Source organism: Acipenser ruthenus, chromosome 45 (assembly GCF_902713425.1).
Source record: "Acipenser ruthenus chromosome 45, fAciRut3.2 maternal haplotype, whole genome shotgun sequence".
Taxonomy (NCBI): Eukaryota; Metazoa; Chordata; class Actinopteri; order Acipenseriformes; family Acipenseridae; genus Acipenser; species Acipenser ruthenus.
The window spans coordinates 7,799,986-7,816,217 of NC_081233.1; the positions used below are offsets into that span (position 1 = coordinate 7,799,986).

A 16,232-nucleotide genomic window follows, 5' to 3' on the forward strand; every position below is an offset into this window, starting at 1 on the left:
GTTTTAAGTGAAAGAGCTTGTCGCTGTGAAGTGAGCCAAAACTAACCTGCTCTTTTACTTGGTGTTGATGTGGGAGGTGTAGGGCACATCCGGGGTCTATGAATATATTTGTAGCTAGTTTCTACAGTAGAATACTAGATTTCATCCACTTTTATACAGCACCACTTCCCAGGTATTTAACTGAAAGGCCACCCATTTCATTTTGCTGGAAAATAATGCCACACTTGTTTTAAAAAAAGGTTTTTAGTCCGTTTAACCCTTAACCCCAAGTAAAATACAAAAGTCGTCTTATTTTAAGAGTTTGGTTTTACGGAAGTTCACGTTGAGATTCCCCCTGCCATTTTTTTTTCCTCATTTTAAGCTTATGACAATGGCTTGGCTAAATAGTGTTTTTTTTATTTTTTTGGGACTGTCTGTGCAAAGGCCAGCTGTAGACGTGAGGGCAGCATCCTTCTGAATTTGTGGTGTGCATAACCTCAAGTTTCTTTTTGTTTTGTTGTTTGCTTCTGGTGGGTGGGGTGGTATCATTATTTGTGCAGATTGTATAGCGATACCCAGTGGCTCCATATTGTAACTAGTTTCTACTGAAAAGATCTATGAGGTCGGACATGGGTGGGGTAGAGGGGTTTGATCTGCATATCCCATAAAGCGAATGTGCTCAAATGAAATTAAAATTTAAGATTTAAAGCAGTTCCAGATTTATTTATTTTTTTTAAACCAGCATAATTAAGTGTTGCATGTAAATTCAAATATTAATTTTGGTTTGCTAGCTGATTATGTTTATTTTTTTGAGTGGGATGTTCTTTAACACATTGGAAATCTGGTGTGTAAGTTTGTTTTTAGACTATCCTGCCTGTGGACTGATCAGGTGGTGTTTTAATTTCACAGATGGGTTTCATAGTGGTGAATGCATATCACTTTGTTGTACCTGGGGGAGGGGGGGGGGAGTCTGATACAACTGTATAGAGTTGACAAGTGCTAGCTGACAGTGTAACTTGGTATTGTGTGTAGTTACTTTTTTTTTCTAAGCAGTTTTAATCTGTTGAAATATATCGGTCTTGCATCAGTAATCAAAGTACATCCTTGACGTTGTTTCATCTGACTTTCCCAATTTAAGAAATCTCATTAAAGATTGAGTAATTTACCTATAAATATATAACAGTACTGCGCTGTACTCTAAACACCAAAGATTGAGGGCAAGTTCCTGACCCGTCTTCGACCAACAGGGCAGGTCAACTAGGGGCTGTTCGGGTAACAAAAGGCTTCTGGATAATCCTACTGCAGTGAAGTTTTCAGAAGCACAGAGTTAATTATTTCAAATGACGCAGGTGTGGAGGAGACCCCTTCAAACGGTTTGCACTGCTTTCATACCACAACCGTCCCGTCCCTCCTGTAGTAAGCAGACCAAAGGTGTTGGCATGATTTTTATTTTTATTTTATTGAAAAGTGAAATATCCGCAGAGTGGAGAAGAGGACTTGCAAGGTGCTGCACTCCTGGGATCTATTCCTGCTGCTTTTGACTTCTGCAGATTTGTTTGCAGCAGGAGTCGGGTTTCTATGCTGCTTCCTTCGTGGGTGTCTAAAGTGAATCACGTGAAAGGCGTGCGGTTTATGTTCTTTGTATTCTGGACACTAGATGGCAATATTTCACAGGGTATTCTTTCTTGCGTGTGTTCTGTATAGGGCAGATTTCCCTACCTAATTCTTGTAAGGGGCTATGTAGAGGATCCAGACATTTCATGTTCTCTCTGGGCTTTTCAGTGCATAACTACTCCTATATGTTCTTATGCTGCAGGTATGTTTTTACACTTTGCTGTGCTTTTAGTGTAGTAAACCTCTTCTCAGGGTTGAGCAGCCAGAGCCTGAACATTCTCTTCCCCGGTCTGGTTGTCAACACTCCCTCTCCCTCTCCCTCCTTATTCATCCTGTGGTGGGAATGAAGGAATTCCAAGGAGGGGGGAGTGATCCTGGATTTCCTGGAATGCACAGGGTAATGGGATCAGGGAACAGGCACGGTCACCTCCTGTCACTGCTGAGCTGATCAAGCATCGAACTCTGATCCTGGGAGGCGGAGTGGAGGAGGTTGAGAGAGCCCTGCTGCTGTACATGGGAGATGACCAGGAGCTGGACCTACCCCTTTTGTTCCAAGTCAAGGGGTTGCGCATTTCATTCCCAGTGCTCCATCAGCGTCATTACCCTACTACTACTATTAACCAAGAGTGTGTCAGAGTATAAAAGCATTTTCTTGCTTGCTTGAACCACCTAATATTCTCAGCCCTCCAGTGTGGTCATTACCCTGCACCTTAATAATGAGCACTAGTCTTACATGCTTCTCAGCTCTCCAGCGCTGTCATTTCCCTGCACCTGAATAATAATGAGCGCTAGTCTTACACTCCATTCTCAGTTCTCCAACGCTATCATTACCAGCACTTCAATAAGATATGGATATAATACTCTCTTCTCTGCTCAAAACTATTAGATATGTTTCTTGATTTTATAAAGTTTGGGAAACCTCCCTCTGCCTGCAGCCAAAATCCTAAGTGTTATAAGACCATGCCTCTCCGTTCAGGAATAGGGTGGAACGAACAGGGAACTGCCGTCATACTGACTAGAACAAAGCTTCAACCGGAAAGGAAATCAAACTAGGAAGCCACCAGGCAAGCTGCCTTTCCAGAGCTGAGAATCAATTGTTATAGACCAGAGGTCATTGTTAATGTGCTGGTAGTGACTGCGCTGGAGAGCTGAGATTGGAGTGTGTTAGACTAGTGCTCTGTGACACGTGAGGGCTGATCCAGTTTCAATCTGTACTGATGAGACCAGGTGGTTTGTTTGTCCCATTCTTGGGACTTGGTATGTATTTATTAAGTCAGCAACTGATCACGTTCCAACTTTCAAACCAGTATATCAGATAAGAGTCCCTTCCTGTGTTTTAGAGTGAAGTAAACTTTGTAAATCCTTCATCAAATTCTGGAGCTCCTTTAACACTTGGGGGGTACTCGGCTGCAGAATACAAATTGCCTCACTGAGTTTGCATGTTTAAGGACTCGGGAGACAACATTACTGGTAGAGAGCACAAGTTTAAAACATTTAAAAACATTTTGTAATGTTGACACAAGTTAGTCAGCCAGATGACCACACATACCAGACCATTTTATTTTTATTGTTCTGTATTACTGTTTTATTTTTCATCCCCTGCATATCCAATTGTCCTGAAACTCGGTATTAGCATTATTTAGTCATTTGGCGGTTCTGTCCTGGGGATACAGAGAGGCGTCTGCCTATCCGTACATTGGTCGATCTGTGTGTCACACTTTTGCGTTGTATCTGAAGAGCTGCTTAGCTAATTGTGATAAACATTTCCTGGCTATTTCTTACACTCTTTTCTCTATAATAGTTGATATACGTCATGATCGTCAACCTTTTCATCGTGCATATCGCTCTGATTTTTTTTTAATCTGCAGCCCTGGCAATAAGGGATGGATAATGCTGACAGTTGTTTTAATGTTAAACTTGATAACCATTGTATTGCCTATTGCAGTAGTTCATAGAAAGAGGAAGCGGTAGTTATGTTCTGATCCCTCCGGAATCCCCAGCAAAGGCCGACGACTTTGCGCAGCCAGGACTCCAACCTGCACTCTCCTGCCTGCATGTCTCCCCCCGCGCACCACGTGACCATGCATTTTTAATGAATGCATTATGGCAATCAAATAATGAATCGGAACTGTGCCTTTCCATTGAGGCTTTGATATTTTGTAGGCCTCTTGCACCTATTCAGAACTGTTCACTTGACTCGTGTTTCATTGACAGACGCTTTCCATGTGTATTTAATCCAATTGCTTCCAGCTGAGCCACACGCGATTCAATCTAAGAGCCTGTCCCCCTCATTCCTCCTCTACGAGAACGGGCCGGTGTTTTATGACTCTTTAGACGGCTCTCTGGCCGAGTCCCTCCCTCTCTGTTTTGTTCACATGCTGATCTGATCAGCGGCCTGTCCGATCGCCACATGGTTTTGATCTCCTCTCCAGTAAGAATTTATTACCTGTCGCAGCCGGTGCCTCCGAACCCAAATAAACGATCCCAGCGGAGCGCCGCGCTTCCCGTTTAATGGACCGTGCCGCATTCCGCTTGCATGCAGTCGCTCTGCACCTGGCCGGAAACGGCACCCTCTGCCTGTTGAGCAATGTGCTTGTGGCCCCTTTGCCCACCCGTAGGTCATCTGTTGGGATTGACTTGCAGGTCAAAGATGTCTCTTTTTTTATTATCAGTTTAACCAGTCTAATTTCCAGGGAGGTCATGGGAATCTGGAGTGTGCTTTGGATGATTGCTGTAAAATGTTTTTTCTGTCTTCATGGCTCTCTCTTGGAAGCCGACTAACTAGCTTTCAAAATGTTATAATATATATATTTTCCTCCCACTCGAACCCGAGGTAGGAGGGTAAAAGCACCATCTATGAAGTGGATTCCAGCCTGTGTCGCTCACTCTTGTTTACTGCTGGAGGCCCTGCTGCCTGTCCCAGAGAGGGAGGCCTGGCTTGGAGCCCTGACAAGAATTTCCCTTAAAAGGGGTTTCGGTTTCATTGTCTCTGGCGTGGGGCTCAGCAGCCAGTATCCGGCCTGCCTGACACATCAACCCATTGCTCTTGATTGGGTAAGAGATCTAGGGGTTCTGGTTGTAGTGCTAAAACCAGATAAAACCTGATTTATCCTCCCCCCCCCCGTAATGAGATTTATTTTTTAAATAAATTATAATCCAATGTTCTTTTCTGACAGATCCCTTTTATTAATGTTGCGCAGCGGTATTATAAATCTTGGATCATTTTATACATTCAAACTTTTAGAGTGTAAGTCAGACCCTTTAACTGAATCCCAGCTATAAAATACCCACGGTGGAGTTAGTCTCTAAAACTAAATTCTGGCAAAAGATTACAATCTGACTATAGTCGAACTCCGGGCTATAGACATTAGGTGGCTACAAATCGACGACATGTGGCTATTAACTACCTCCATGTGTCTAGCTGAAGCCTCTATGAGCGACACTGTGTGGTTTAAGTCAAACTAAACTTCAGCTAGATTAAAAATGCTCTTGCTTTATACCCCACACTCTACACTATGCGGTTTACAGTTTGGATAATCCACATACTAACATCATAACTCTACAATAAGCCTCCTTATACTACATGCACTATTCTACCTGCAAGCCTCGCAGCATTACAGTGTAGCTGTACAACCTATAGAACTAGAATACAGACAATAGATAGCTAAAGTTTATTATACACTGCAAAACCTACACTATGCTCAATAGCAGCTCAGACACAGACTATAGCTACAGTTTAGTCTATGGGAATCCTTACTACACTACCCTAAATAGCGTCTACAAAACAGAATACAGTACATACAGCTGCAGTTTGCGAAACCCTATGCTAGACTCTATGCAAAACCTACAGCATACCAGGTGGCAACTAAAAATAATACAAAGCTTAACTCCGAACCGGGCTTCAACACATTTAGAAGACTTGAAGCCGCACAAAGCTTCCCTGAGTTGCTGGCTGTCTTGCTGCTGGAGCTGAACTGTGAATGAGCCAGGAAGGGGGAGAGGAGGGGCTTGCCTGCCTGCCTGCCTGCCGCCTGTCTGGCTGTTTGTAGAGGGAGAAGGGGAAGCAGCTGTCGGATCGAGGAGAGGAAAGCAGCCGTCTCGGCCCCAGAGTTAGAGAGGGTCCCGTTCTCTATGGGTTGTGCCCTGAGCTCCAAGTGCGGCGGAGAGGAGCTCTGCCCCCTGCCAGCCGCCAGCGAGGGGCGACAGACGGCTAACCCGCAAATGAGGCTCACCAAGGTAGGGACCCGAGGAGGCTGCAGTGTTTTGGGGAAGGACGGTGATTTGTTTTCTGTCTGTCAGGGTGAGGTTGAGGAACTTGTCTTGCTGGCTAAGCGGATATTTTTAAAATCCAAGCGTGAGAAACCAATGCCTGGTTGTGTAAAGAAGCCGTCTCTTTCAGGGGTGGCGTAGCTGGTATTTGGGTTGACATACTGCAGGGATGGAAATAAGACTCCCATTATATAGCAGTTTGATCCATTCCTGGTTTTACTGTCACTTTTATAAGACACACACGAGCTTGTTACCTATACACTAAGGCTAATCAAGCTTCTATTAAAACCTGGAATGGGTAAAGCTGCTATGCAATAGGAGTCTTATTGCCATCCCTGAAAACGGGATTTTCTTACATTTTCTGTTATTTAATGAGCTTGTGTTCTCAGCTGATATTGGTCTCCAAGAAGTCTGCATGAATACTAAGCATGTAAAATAATTTATTCTAAAATAATGTATTTTTTATTGTTGTTTGTGTCTGCATTTTACTTAGGATTTTTGCATAGCTCACAGTGCCACCTGGTGGTCAGGTGTTCTAATTGATTGGGATTGTAACTGTGACACTGCTTGAAACACGATGTAAATACAGTTTTGTTGCATGTGAATGGCACAGAGGCAAGGGGTTCAGTGCTTTGAGATTGTATAAGTGGCGGTTCTTGTGTGAGTAAGTGCAATTTAATAAGCAAGGGGCTGGTTCATTATCTTCTCTGTGCTCTACTACACTTTGCTGTGCTTTTACCACAGGATATCACAGTATACTTTTGAGAAGGGGCTGGTTTATTATCTTCAATGTGCTTTACTACACACTGAGGCACTTTTTACCCGGGGATACCAAAGCAGTATGAAGGCACTGGTGCATTATTTATTTGTGCTGTCCTATCACATGGCTGTGTTTTTACCCCACAGTAAACTTTTAATAAGAAAATACAGCAGGTCATTGCATGGGAGCTGTATGCGATTTATTCCACTGGTGAAGAATTTACCAGCTGTGCCTCTCCACCAGGATGGAGCCCATTTTCCATGCTCCGTGCATTCTTTCTGCTGTGGGGCTGACAGAGAGGTGCAGCTGAGCAAACGGCATGGAGGAGACAGCAGGCAATGCGTTTGCATCGCGGCAGGCGCGCCGCGCTCACACAGGATCTGTGAAGTGGGCAAGAGAACTGAGAAGCATTGAGGCATAATGGCATCAACTGAAAGTTTGTTCTGGATGGAGAACCGTTTGTACAGCGTGTCCTCAGAATCGCGCAGTTAAAAAAACATTCGCATCGATCCAAACGCAATCCGAAACGTCTGAGAGAGGCCAGGCTTGTCTGAGGAACATTTGGTGAAGACACAATCAAGACAGTTACAGCACATAACAGTCCTCACTTTTTAGCTATAATCCCATCAACTCTCCGTTTTATACAACTGTGTTTATGCGGGCTCTCTGAATGTGCTTGCGCATTTCTCCCCTACTCCACATCCCTGGGTAGCTCCTCCCTGGCTGACGAGAGTCTGCATGGTCCAGGGCAGAGGTCTCTGAGTGCTGCCGTTCTGCCAGCTATCGGAGCGCTGGCACGGCTAAGCCCTCTCTGGCATCATTCCTGCAACACGATCACGGTTACAGTGTCCAATGCGAGAGCAGGGCGCGTAGCTTCACCCAGGAACCTGTGCTGCCAGGCTGGCAGTACTATAGGAAACAGAGCTTTAATTTAAGCAGCACTTTTCTGTAGTTTTATTAGCTGTTAACAACGTATTCGTTAACAACTCTAGTTCATTGTTTTGGTTAGATAATACATACTGCCCTGGGGTAAGCTGCTACAGAGACTGGGCAGTGATGGGGTGCTGCACTGAAGTTAGCTGCTACAGAGACTGGGCAGTGATGGGGTGCTGCACTGGGGTTAGCTGCTACAGAGACTGGGCAGTGATGGGGTGCAGCACTGGGGTTAGCTGCTACAGAGACTGGGCAGTGATGGGGTGCAGCACTGGGGTTAGCTGCTACAGAGACTGGGCAGTGATGGGGTGCTGCACTGGGATTAGCTGCTACAGAGACTGGGCAGTGATGGGGTGCTGCACTGGGGTTAGCTGCTACAGAGACTGGGCAGTGATGGGGTGCTGCACTGGGGTTAGCTGCTACAGAGACTGGGCAGTGATGGGGTGCTGCACTGGGGTTAGCTGCTACAGAGACTGGGCAGTGATGGGGTGCTGCACTGGGGTTAGCTGCTACAGAGACTGGGCAGTGATGGGGTGCTGCACTGGGGTTAGCGGCTACAGAGACTGGGCAGTGATGGGGTGCTGCACTGGGGTTAGCTGCTACAGAGACTGGGCAGTGATGGGGTGCAGCACTGGGGTTAGCTGCTACAGAGACTGGGCAGTGATGGGGTGCTGCACTGGGGTTAGCTGCTACAGAGACTGGGCAGTGATGGGGTGCTGCACTGAGGTTAGCTGCTACAGAGACTGGGCAGTGATGGGGTGCTGCACTGGGGTTAGCTGCTACAGAGACTGGGCAGTGATGGGGTGCTGCACTGGGGTAAGCTGCTACAGAGACTGGGCAGTGATGGGGTGCAGCACTGGGGTAAGCTGCTACAGAGACTGGGCAGTGATGGGGTGCTGCACTGGGGTAAGCTGCTACAGAGACTGGGCAGTGATGGGGTGCTGCACTGGGGTAAGCTGCTACAGAGACTGGGCAGTGATGGGGTGCTGCACTGGGGTTAGCTGCTACAGAGACTGGGCAGTGATGGGGTGCTGCACTGGGGTTAGCTGCTACAGAGACTGGGCAGTGATGGGGTGCTGCACTGAGGTTAGCTGCTATCCCTTAGAGAGTTCTGGCATTGCAGTACCCCATCAACATCCAGTCTCTGTTAGGGATAGGAGCTAACCCCAGTACCATGACTTCTTGCGGCTTGACAAATTCTCTAGGGGAGGGGAGGGGAGGGGAGGGGAGGGGGGCGGGCGTTGAGTAGGTTTATGATTCAGCGTTTCACTAAGCATTCGCTAAACGTTCTCAGGACAGCAGGCTTGCGAGAGAGCCGGCCCCCAACCCCCAACTGAAACAACAGCTGGGTTCCATCAACATCTGGCTCGCGTCTCGAAGCGCTGCAATCACTTGTTTTTAGAACGAGTCTCTCTCTCTCTCTCTCTCTCTCCCTCATGCTCCTTCATCCTCCCTCTCTCGTTCCCTTTCTTTTTTCCTTCTCCTTACTGTAAACAAATCCATATTTGGGTTTATTCGACCTAAAACAGTAACCCCACCCTGTAGCAATGGTCACTTCTCAGGTCCTGTTGTTCCGATAACCTCACCTCCGACCCCTCTGCCGTGAGCCTTTCTGTGTTTGTTTAACTTCACAAACTGCGCTTGATAGGAGGGGAAAAGGATAACAAATCTGACCGCTAGCTGAATGTTGACTTAAAAAAGGAAATTCCAATGAAGTGATCCTTAAACTACTGGCATTCATAGCGATTCCCTACAGAAACAGGTGCCTTCAAGTTTATTGCCTGTATTTTGTTGCTCTAAAGGTAATCAGCAGATGCAATGCAGTGCATTTTATGGTTCAAATATATGCTAAAGCACCAGTGATGTTACATAACTAATAATAAACAACTCGATTGGACTTTACAATCCATAAATACATCCTTCTGCATTATTTAACACTGTTTTTTTTAGAAGAAAGTGTACTTTTGATGCATAGCTGTATAGTACGGAAGCATCCTAGTGCCAATTAAAAAAAATAACTAAATAAAGTATCTCCTATGTAGGAGATAAAGTCCTATTTTAGAGATATTTCTAATGACAGTAAACTAGCCTAAAACAGCTTAGTTTCACGAAGGGTCAATTGCTATTGGTGCTGGTTTTAATACTGTTTTATTCTTCTCTAAATAATAATAATAATAATAATAATAATAATAATAATAATAATAATAATAAAGCTACCATTTGCCTTTTGAACTTGAAACAGGTTCCTAGATGTTTTTGCTGTGTATTTTTAATGAATCGAACCCAAGCCGGAGGGGGAGAGGAGGGTTTGAATCTGTAAAGGAATGCAGTCAAGCTGCAGGGAAGCGCTTTTGTCAGGGCGGACGAGAGCACTCTGCTCCTGCCAGAGAAAATATTTCACCGAGGAATTTTTACTGGCAGCACTTGAGAAATGATCCTGGAACCGGACCATCCCGAGTGAGGTGCAAGGGAGCCTGGGAACAATCTAACTCATTGCTTGCTGTGGCTCGATGGCTTTCTGATTGTGTCATGGCATGAGAACGTACAGTGGGGATCGGGCCTCAATGCAGCTGCTGTCATTAAAGTTTTACACATTTCCAGGGAGGTCGCGGGGAACGTGGCAGAACAGATAATAAACTCAGGAATACAGATTTCTTTAAAACCATTTTTATTTACTTACATAACCTTTACAAAGAAATGTGTCGTGATTGCATTTAAATACAAATTGAACAATTTAACAAAATTATCTGTAATGGTACTATGGTGGCAAAAGGGTAGCTAATGGGTCAGTCTGCTGTGCCAACGACTTTGATTTCAATACAGGACAGGAGCGCTGTACAAAAAAAGGGATCTGCTAATGGTTCTGTTTGGGTTTCTGCAGGGTAGTTTGTAATGATGGCACTGCGCAGTCCAGATTCTTCAAACTCTGATGCTTTTACTGTGTATCCACCAAGCTCAGTGCTCCTCCTCTTCATTAGAATTGCGCAGTATCCCCGAACGAGAGGCACGCCCTCGGAACGGAGAGAACAGCCAAACGATGACTCCGTCACTCCAGGGAACAGATTTCCCAAGCCAAGGAATCAGCGTGCTCTCCTAAAAGTGTTTTGTAACATCAACAGGGCTTTAGAAACTTTGCCCTAGAGCACCACGCCAGACCTCTAAAAGGGGCAACCATGTGGCTCCTGGTTTAGTTTTTTTTTAGTTTTTTAACAAGCATTGCAATGCATTCTGGTAGTCCTGCATGTTGAAAGAAACCCGATTGCACTGGGCCCTGTGTGATGAGCCTAACTCCCATTCTAAAGGCTTACGGCAGTACTCTGTATCACGATGAAATCATACAAAAGTGTAGTAAAGTAACAAGTAACAGCTTGGAAAATGTATCAGTGAACACTCAGCAGTACGGATGCATCAATCGTTGGTTTTTTGACAGTAAATTGTCCTATATTTCCTGTTGAAGAGCCCTTCACTGATTCACTGTATTCAATAGTTTTTTCATGTCTAAATCAGATAGAGAAATAGTGGGAGTGCTAGGCAGCGTTGCAATATTTCTGTGCGTGTTCAACATAGAGGAAACTGTGATGGGCCTGTACATTTCGTGGCCAACAGGTGGAGACCTTGCACACAGCTTCACCTCTAGGCAGAGCTGGCAGTCTGCAAGGATGACCGATGAGGTCTCAAACAACACCCCGGTCCTTGGATCCCAAATGCATTCTTTTTGCAGTTGCAATTTTATTTTTGGACATATTGTCAAGAAGCATCAATTCATGTAACAAGGGTCAAAGAGGCAGGAAGGCAAGGGACCACACAAACTATTTTGCAAAGCGATTTTCAAACTGCTTTCTCGGCTGCTGCTTCCACTGGTCTTGGGTAATAGAGTTCATGCGAGAGGTCGGCATTAGCATGCTGCTGTGAAATATTCAAGTCAAATGACACCACGGGGTCAGTCAGGCTTCTGCCAGGCAGCAATGCCACCTTTGACCTTCCTCCCTGACCTCAGGTTGCTGGAAGGGGGCTTTGATGTCTCAAAGGGTTTGGAGAATTTTAGCTGCTCGAACTATTCCTGAGTTTAGTTTTCAGGCAGCATGCTGTTTTGTGGTTTTTATTTTAGTTTACTGTAAATTGGCTTAGTCTGATGTGTTGTGGGTGAGTCCGAAATATGACCAGAATTAGGACAAGACCCTTTGCTGAGACGCTAAAGCATGCTTCCTCCAGACTTTTACCAGTCCCTTCAGCTATGAACAAGTCAGTCCGTGATCTTTTCCATTTCTAGTGTAATTTTCCATGTTTGTTTTTGATTTGTGGGTGATTGCTCCCAGCAGAATGCTGTAGAAACCAGCGCTAGTAATCTGCCCTTGGAAACGATTTAAAATGGAGTTTTGCTTCCAGTATTCACTGCTGTGCTTGCTTGGATGAAGACATTTCGGCTGATCCGGTCTGCATAACGTATGCCAATGACGACCAACTAAAACTGAAGCGCATACAAATAGACCTTGTAAAAGCACCTTATCACAAAACAGAAACGCGATATTTCAGTCATTACAGTAAGTGCCGCTCAAAATGATTGGGTGGGGTAAAATAACAATTTAAGACAATGTCTCTTTCAAAAAGAGCTTGCGTGGCAATGATCTGCGAGCAATACCTCTCGCTGCCCCTGCTCTGTGTATCCGGGGTGGTTCAGGGGCAATAGAAGCTGCGAGAATGGGATTTGTTCTATAATAACACTGCTTCTCCCACACAACTGCACGCAGGACCCATTAATTTGATTGGCTCGCTCGGCTCAGGGAACGACGGGAAAGCAGGGGGGTGTGCGGTCAGTTTCGTTTTCAGTAATAAGCCGCTAGCCTCCCCTGTAAACACTCACGCACGCACACAGAACACACACAGTTGCTCAATGTTTCCTGCACCTGGCTGACAGGCCGCTGTAATGATGACATTAATATCGTGAAGCGCCTCTCGTCTCTTCGGTGGGAACAGTGATGTTTTGGGGTTGAATCAAAGCTATGCTCCCCGTTTCCTTTAAGAAGTGGTTCTCGGTATGGCTTTTGAAAACCACTCTTGAGAAAACAACGTTAATAAGCTTCTAGTACCTGCAAGTAGTCGTCTCTAGATCTTCTGGCACATTTATTTTGTTGAATTCTGATTTTGTTGTCGTTCACTTGCTGGGTAATTGATTGGGGTACTTTGCACTGGTGCTTTTGAAAAGGAGAGTCGGGGGTGAGAAACGAAGCGTTAGTAAATGATTTCAAACAGATGGCGTTATATCACGTGCAGATTGTATTGGAAACGGGGGGATTGCATTAGCTGTTGCAAAAAAAAAATGTTGCATTCTTGAACTGAATTATAAGTGAAACATTTTGTAACCGCGAGGCACGGAAAGGCGCTGATTCATTGCCAGGCACAATTACTGTAAACTTAAATATTAAACACAATAAAATAAGAACAGAAAGCCCCTTTTCTTTAGACGCCCTTGCTCCCTTCTTACACTGACAGCAAGTTTCCATCTGCGAATTAAAGCGAGGGAGTGTGCTGTGTTTGCAGAACAGCCTTTCAGAAGGGACACGCCCTTAAGCTTGTGTTTCAAACCAATCGGAAGACAGGAATATCCTGGCTTCAACACTTGCCACTAAACCGTGCCTTCTTAGTGAATATACACGCCCCACTTATACAACTGACCAATCAGTGTAAAGGATACGCGCCTATATGCCACGCCCACTATCGATTCCCCACCTTCTTTGCTCAAACTGCGCACGCCTTATTTGTAATGATGTCCAATCAGTGAGCAGGAGCTTCTTGGCCTCGCCGCAACCCGCCCCCGTAGCCCCGCCCTCTTAGTTTCAGGGGAAAGTTTGGAAAACAAGTTCCTTATGGAAGTGTAGAACTGCGCGTTCTACAATTTGGGAATGTTAAGACTGTACTTGCAAGGAATTTCACTGGATAGAAATGAGTAAGGTAAGGGAAGAGGTTATTTTTTATGCATATTATTATTATTATTATTATTATTATTCATTTTACAAGTACAGTGGCATTTTTTAATGATTTTACAAACTTAGCAAATATATATATATATATATATATTGTGTTTTTAATTATTTATTTTTTTAAACAGTATCTAGAATTGCCTTTTAAATTAGACGACATACCGGTATGAAGTTACGGTTATCCGTTTTGCACCTATTGAGATTTCTGCAGTTAAAACCAGTGCGCAATCAATGCATTCTGTTTGTATAACAAGAAGCGTCTGCACGCATGATAATTACAATCGAAATATATTGAATTGCACATCTATTTATAAGAATATATTGATCTAGAATTGTTATAAACTCGTCTAGTACTGGGGTACCCCAAGGGCTCCGGGCTCCCGGTTCTCGACTCTAACGGTGAAGTCACTCTGTAATTGAATGTGTTGCAAAGGACACGGCCCCACCGCCCACTCGTAACATTTACTAAAGGCACACGCCCCTCACTATTGCGCGTATCAAATGCCTCTCTCTCTCTCGCCCTTGGTGCTTACTAACTAAAGTTGGGTAACATGTTTATACATGTATTCAATATGATCATTAATAACAGACGTATTTATATTATCGCACGCCCGAGAAGAAAATACTTGACATTTGCAATACTAGCAGTAGGATTTCTACTGGCCCTGAGGCAGATGATCCCGCTGCTGCCAGTAGCTGCACAAAACCAATTCTTAATATAACCTCCCATTTCACTATCTCTGAACTTTTAAAGGCAATCAAATCGAAGTGTTTATCTTTCATCAGCCCTGATGGTGTTCAACTAGCGGCAGCAGTTCTTTTGGGGGCTTCTTAGTAAAGTAGAATCATATCGTTTTATTGACTCGGAAAAGCAGGCACATTGACCAAATGATATTAACTCCCCATGCAGCTGTATATCAGCTACGTTTGAGCTTGCCAGTGTTTTTCAGTTCGCTTGGCTGGAATGAAGTTGGCCCGAATGTATAGAGCTGTTCTTAGCTGTGAAAGTTGCACGGGGTGCAGGGAGAGGTGTCCATTCATTCATTCATTCATTCATTCATTCAGATATTGTTGTTGTACATTTTATATGATCATTTATAATTAACATTTTAGGAATTTCAAGGTGCACTTTTTGTGATAACCAACCCAAAATAAATATTTACGTTAAAAGATGCATTATCACAGAAAACTATACAATAATAATAAAGATGATGACAATGATGATGTTTTATGTTTAATTATTATTATTGTTATTCTAATTATTTGTATTGTGGTCTGTAGGCATGGCAGGACTTTTGGGCTCCATGTGTCAAGATAGCTTGGTAGAGGTCAGTTTTATGTCTGTGGTTTGGTGCTCCTGAATGACTGAGCTTCACCGGACTCAGTGCACTTGTGCCCTGTAAACACTCGTCTTGATCCCAGTCCTGCAAGGGTGAACGACTGGTGCATTGCACCTAGGGCTGGACAATAATTACATCGTGAGGTGTCAGCTAAAAAGGATCACGGTACTCCCAATCCTCTTCAATCACGTTTCAGTTCTAAAGGAAGAGAGAGGATCTGTGTAAAAACCATTCATCTGACCAGCATTAATCACTAAAATAAAGATTAAAGACATGATCTTGTGATGAGCGATTGTATTTAAGGAGACAGGGAAGCGGCTGTATGTTATGTGGAGCTCGGACAGGGAAAGGGAAGTAGGAGTGGGACAGTGATTTATTCCCGGGAAGCAGGACCAGAACAGGAAACTCCGTCTTCCATCTCTCCGTCCTATCCAAGCTGTACAAGATAAGGGCTTTCCCTAGACTGCTGGAGGACAAGAGAGAAGGGAGTCGGGGAGAGAAGGGCTTGTCAGCCCCAGCACTCAGTGGAGTCTCGCAGGCATGGGTCCGAAAACGAAAGGGAAGGAGGTCCCGCAGAATGAGAGGACTGTCGGCAAGCAGGTAGGAAGACAAGGACAGGTGCCTCCAGGGTTAATTACGAGCTGGCGCTTCTAGCACGGGGTGCGTTTTGTACAGGCGATCCAGCCGAGATGAGAAGAGGCAGGTGTCAGAGTTTGACATCAAGGCAAGCCGAAGCCTTGTTTAATAATATTATCTAAGCAATTAAAAACTCGAAGTGGAGGCGAGGAAGTTATCTGGAGAGGAATGCTGTTCCAGGTAGCCAGGATTTGGAGTTTTGTAGGGAAGTTATTTTGGAAGTCAAGGTAACACAAAAAAGGAGGAAAAGGCAAATCGCACAGAAGAAAACGGTACTGCATTGAAACTCCGCTGGGTATTGTCTTCTAGAATGAGACAGCATCATAACAGCCTGTTTTTTCCACACCCAGTGAAAGCACATTTTTTCTGTACGTAAAAAAACGTACTTAGTTTTACAAGAGGGTAGTTTCCCGGGGACCGCCCGGGCAGCCTTTACAAACCCCCCAGTTGTAGATCCACAACAGCAGCTCTGTAATCCCCTGCACACTCGGTATATTAATACACAGCAATGCCAATCCTCCAGCCTGTTTGTCTGCTGCTGTGGTGTATTTTTAAGACGTGGGCGGTGATGGCGATGACAAGTTAAAAATACTTGGCTCTGGAGCGCCGTGCTGAAGGGACAATGGCTCTTCCGGAACACACTATTCCGCTCCGTCCTCGCTGTAAACAACGGACTTGCATCTGATGAGTGTGCTTTAGAGGTGACTCACTCTCTCCCTCCCT

At 44.7% G+C, this 16,232-nt stretch overlaps 1 protein-coding gene across 3 annotated transcripts in view; it reads left to right on the plus strand.

The window, feature by feature from the left end:
• The first annotated feature begins 5,532 nt into the window (after nt 1-5,532).
• The window catches only part of LOC117966970 (tensin-2-like), a 41,141-nt gene continuing 30,441 nt past the window's right edge, over nt 5,533-16,232 (plus strand). Inside the window, exon 1 of one of the 3 annotated variants that reach the window (XM_059013276.1) lies at nt 5,533-5,829. In XM_059013276.1, the coding sequence (XP_058869259.1) occupies nt 5,725-5,829 (105 nt within the window). In that variant the 5' untranslated portion in view covers nt 5,533-5,724. Of the gene's footprint in view, nt 5,830-12,925; nt 13,505-15,358; nt 15,474-16,232 lie in introns of those variants that run through there. The other 2 variants (XM_059013278.1, XM_059013277.1) reach the window with 2 other exon arrangements.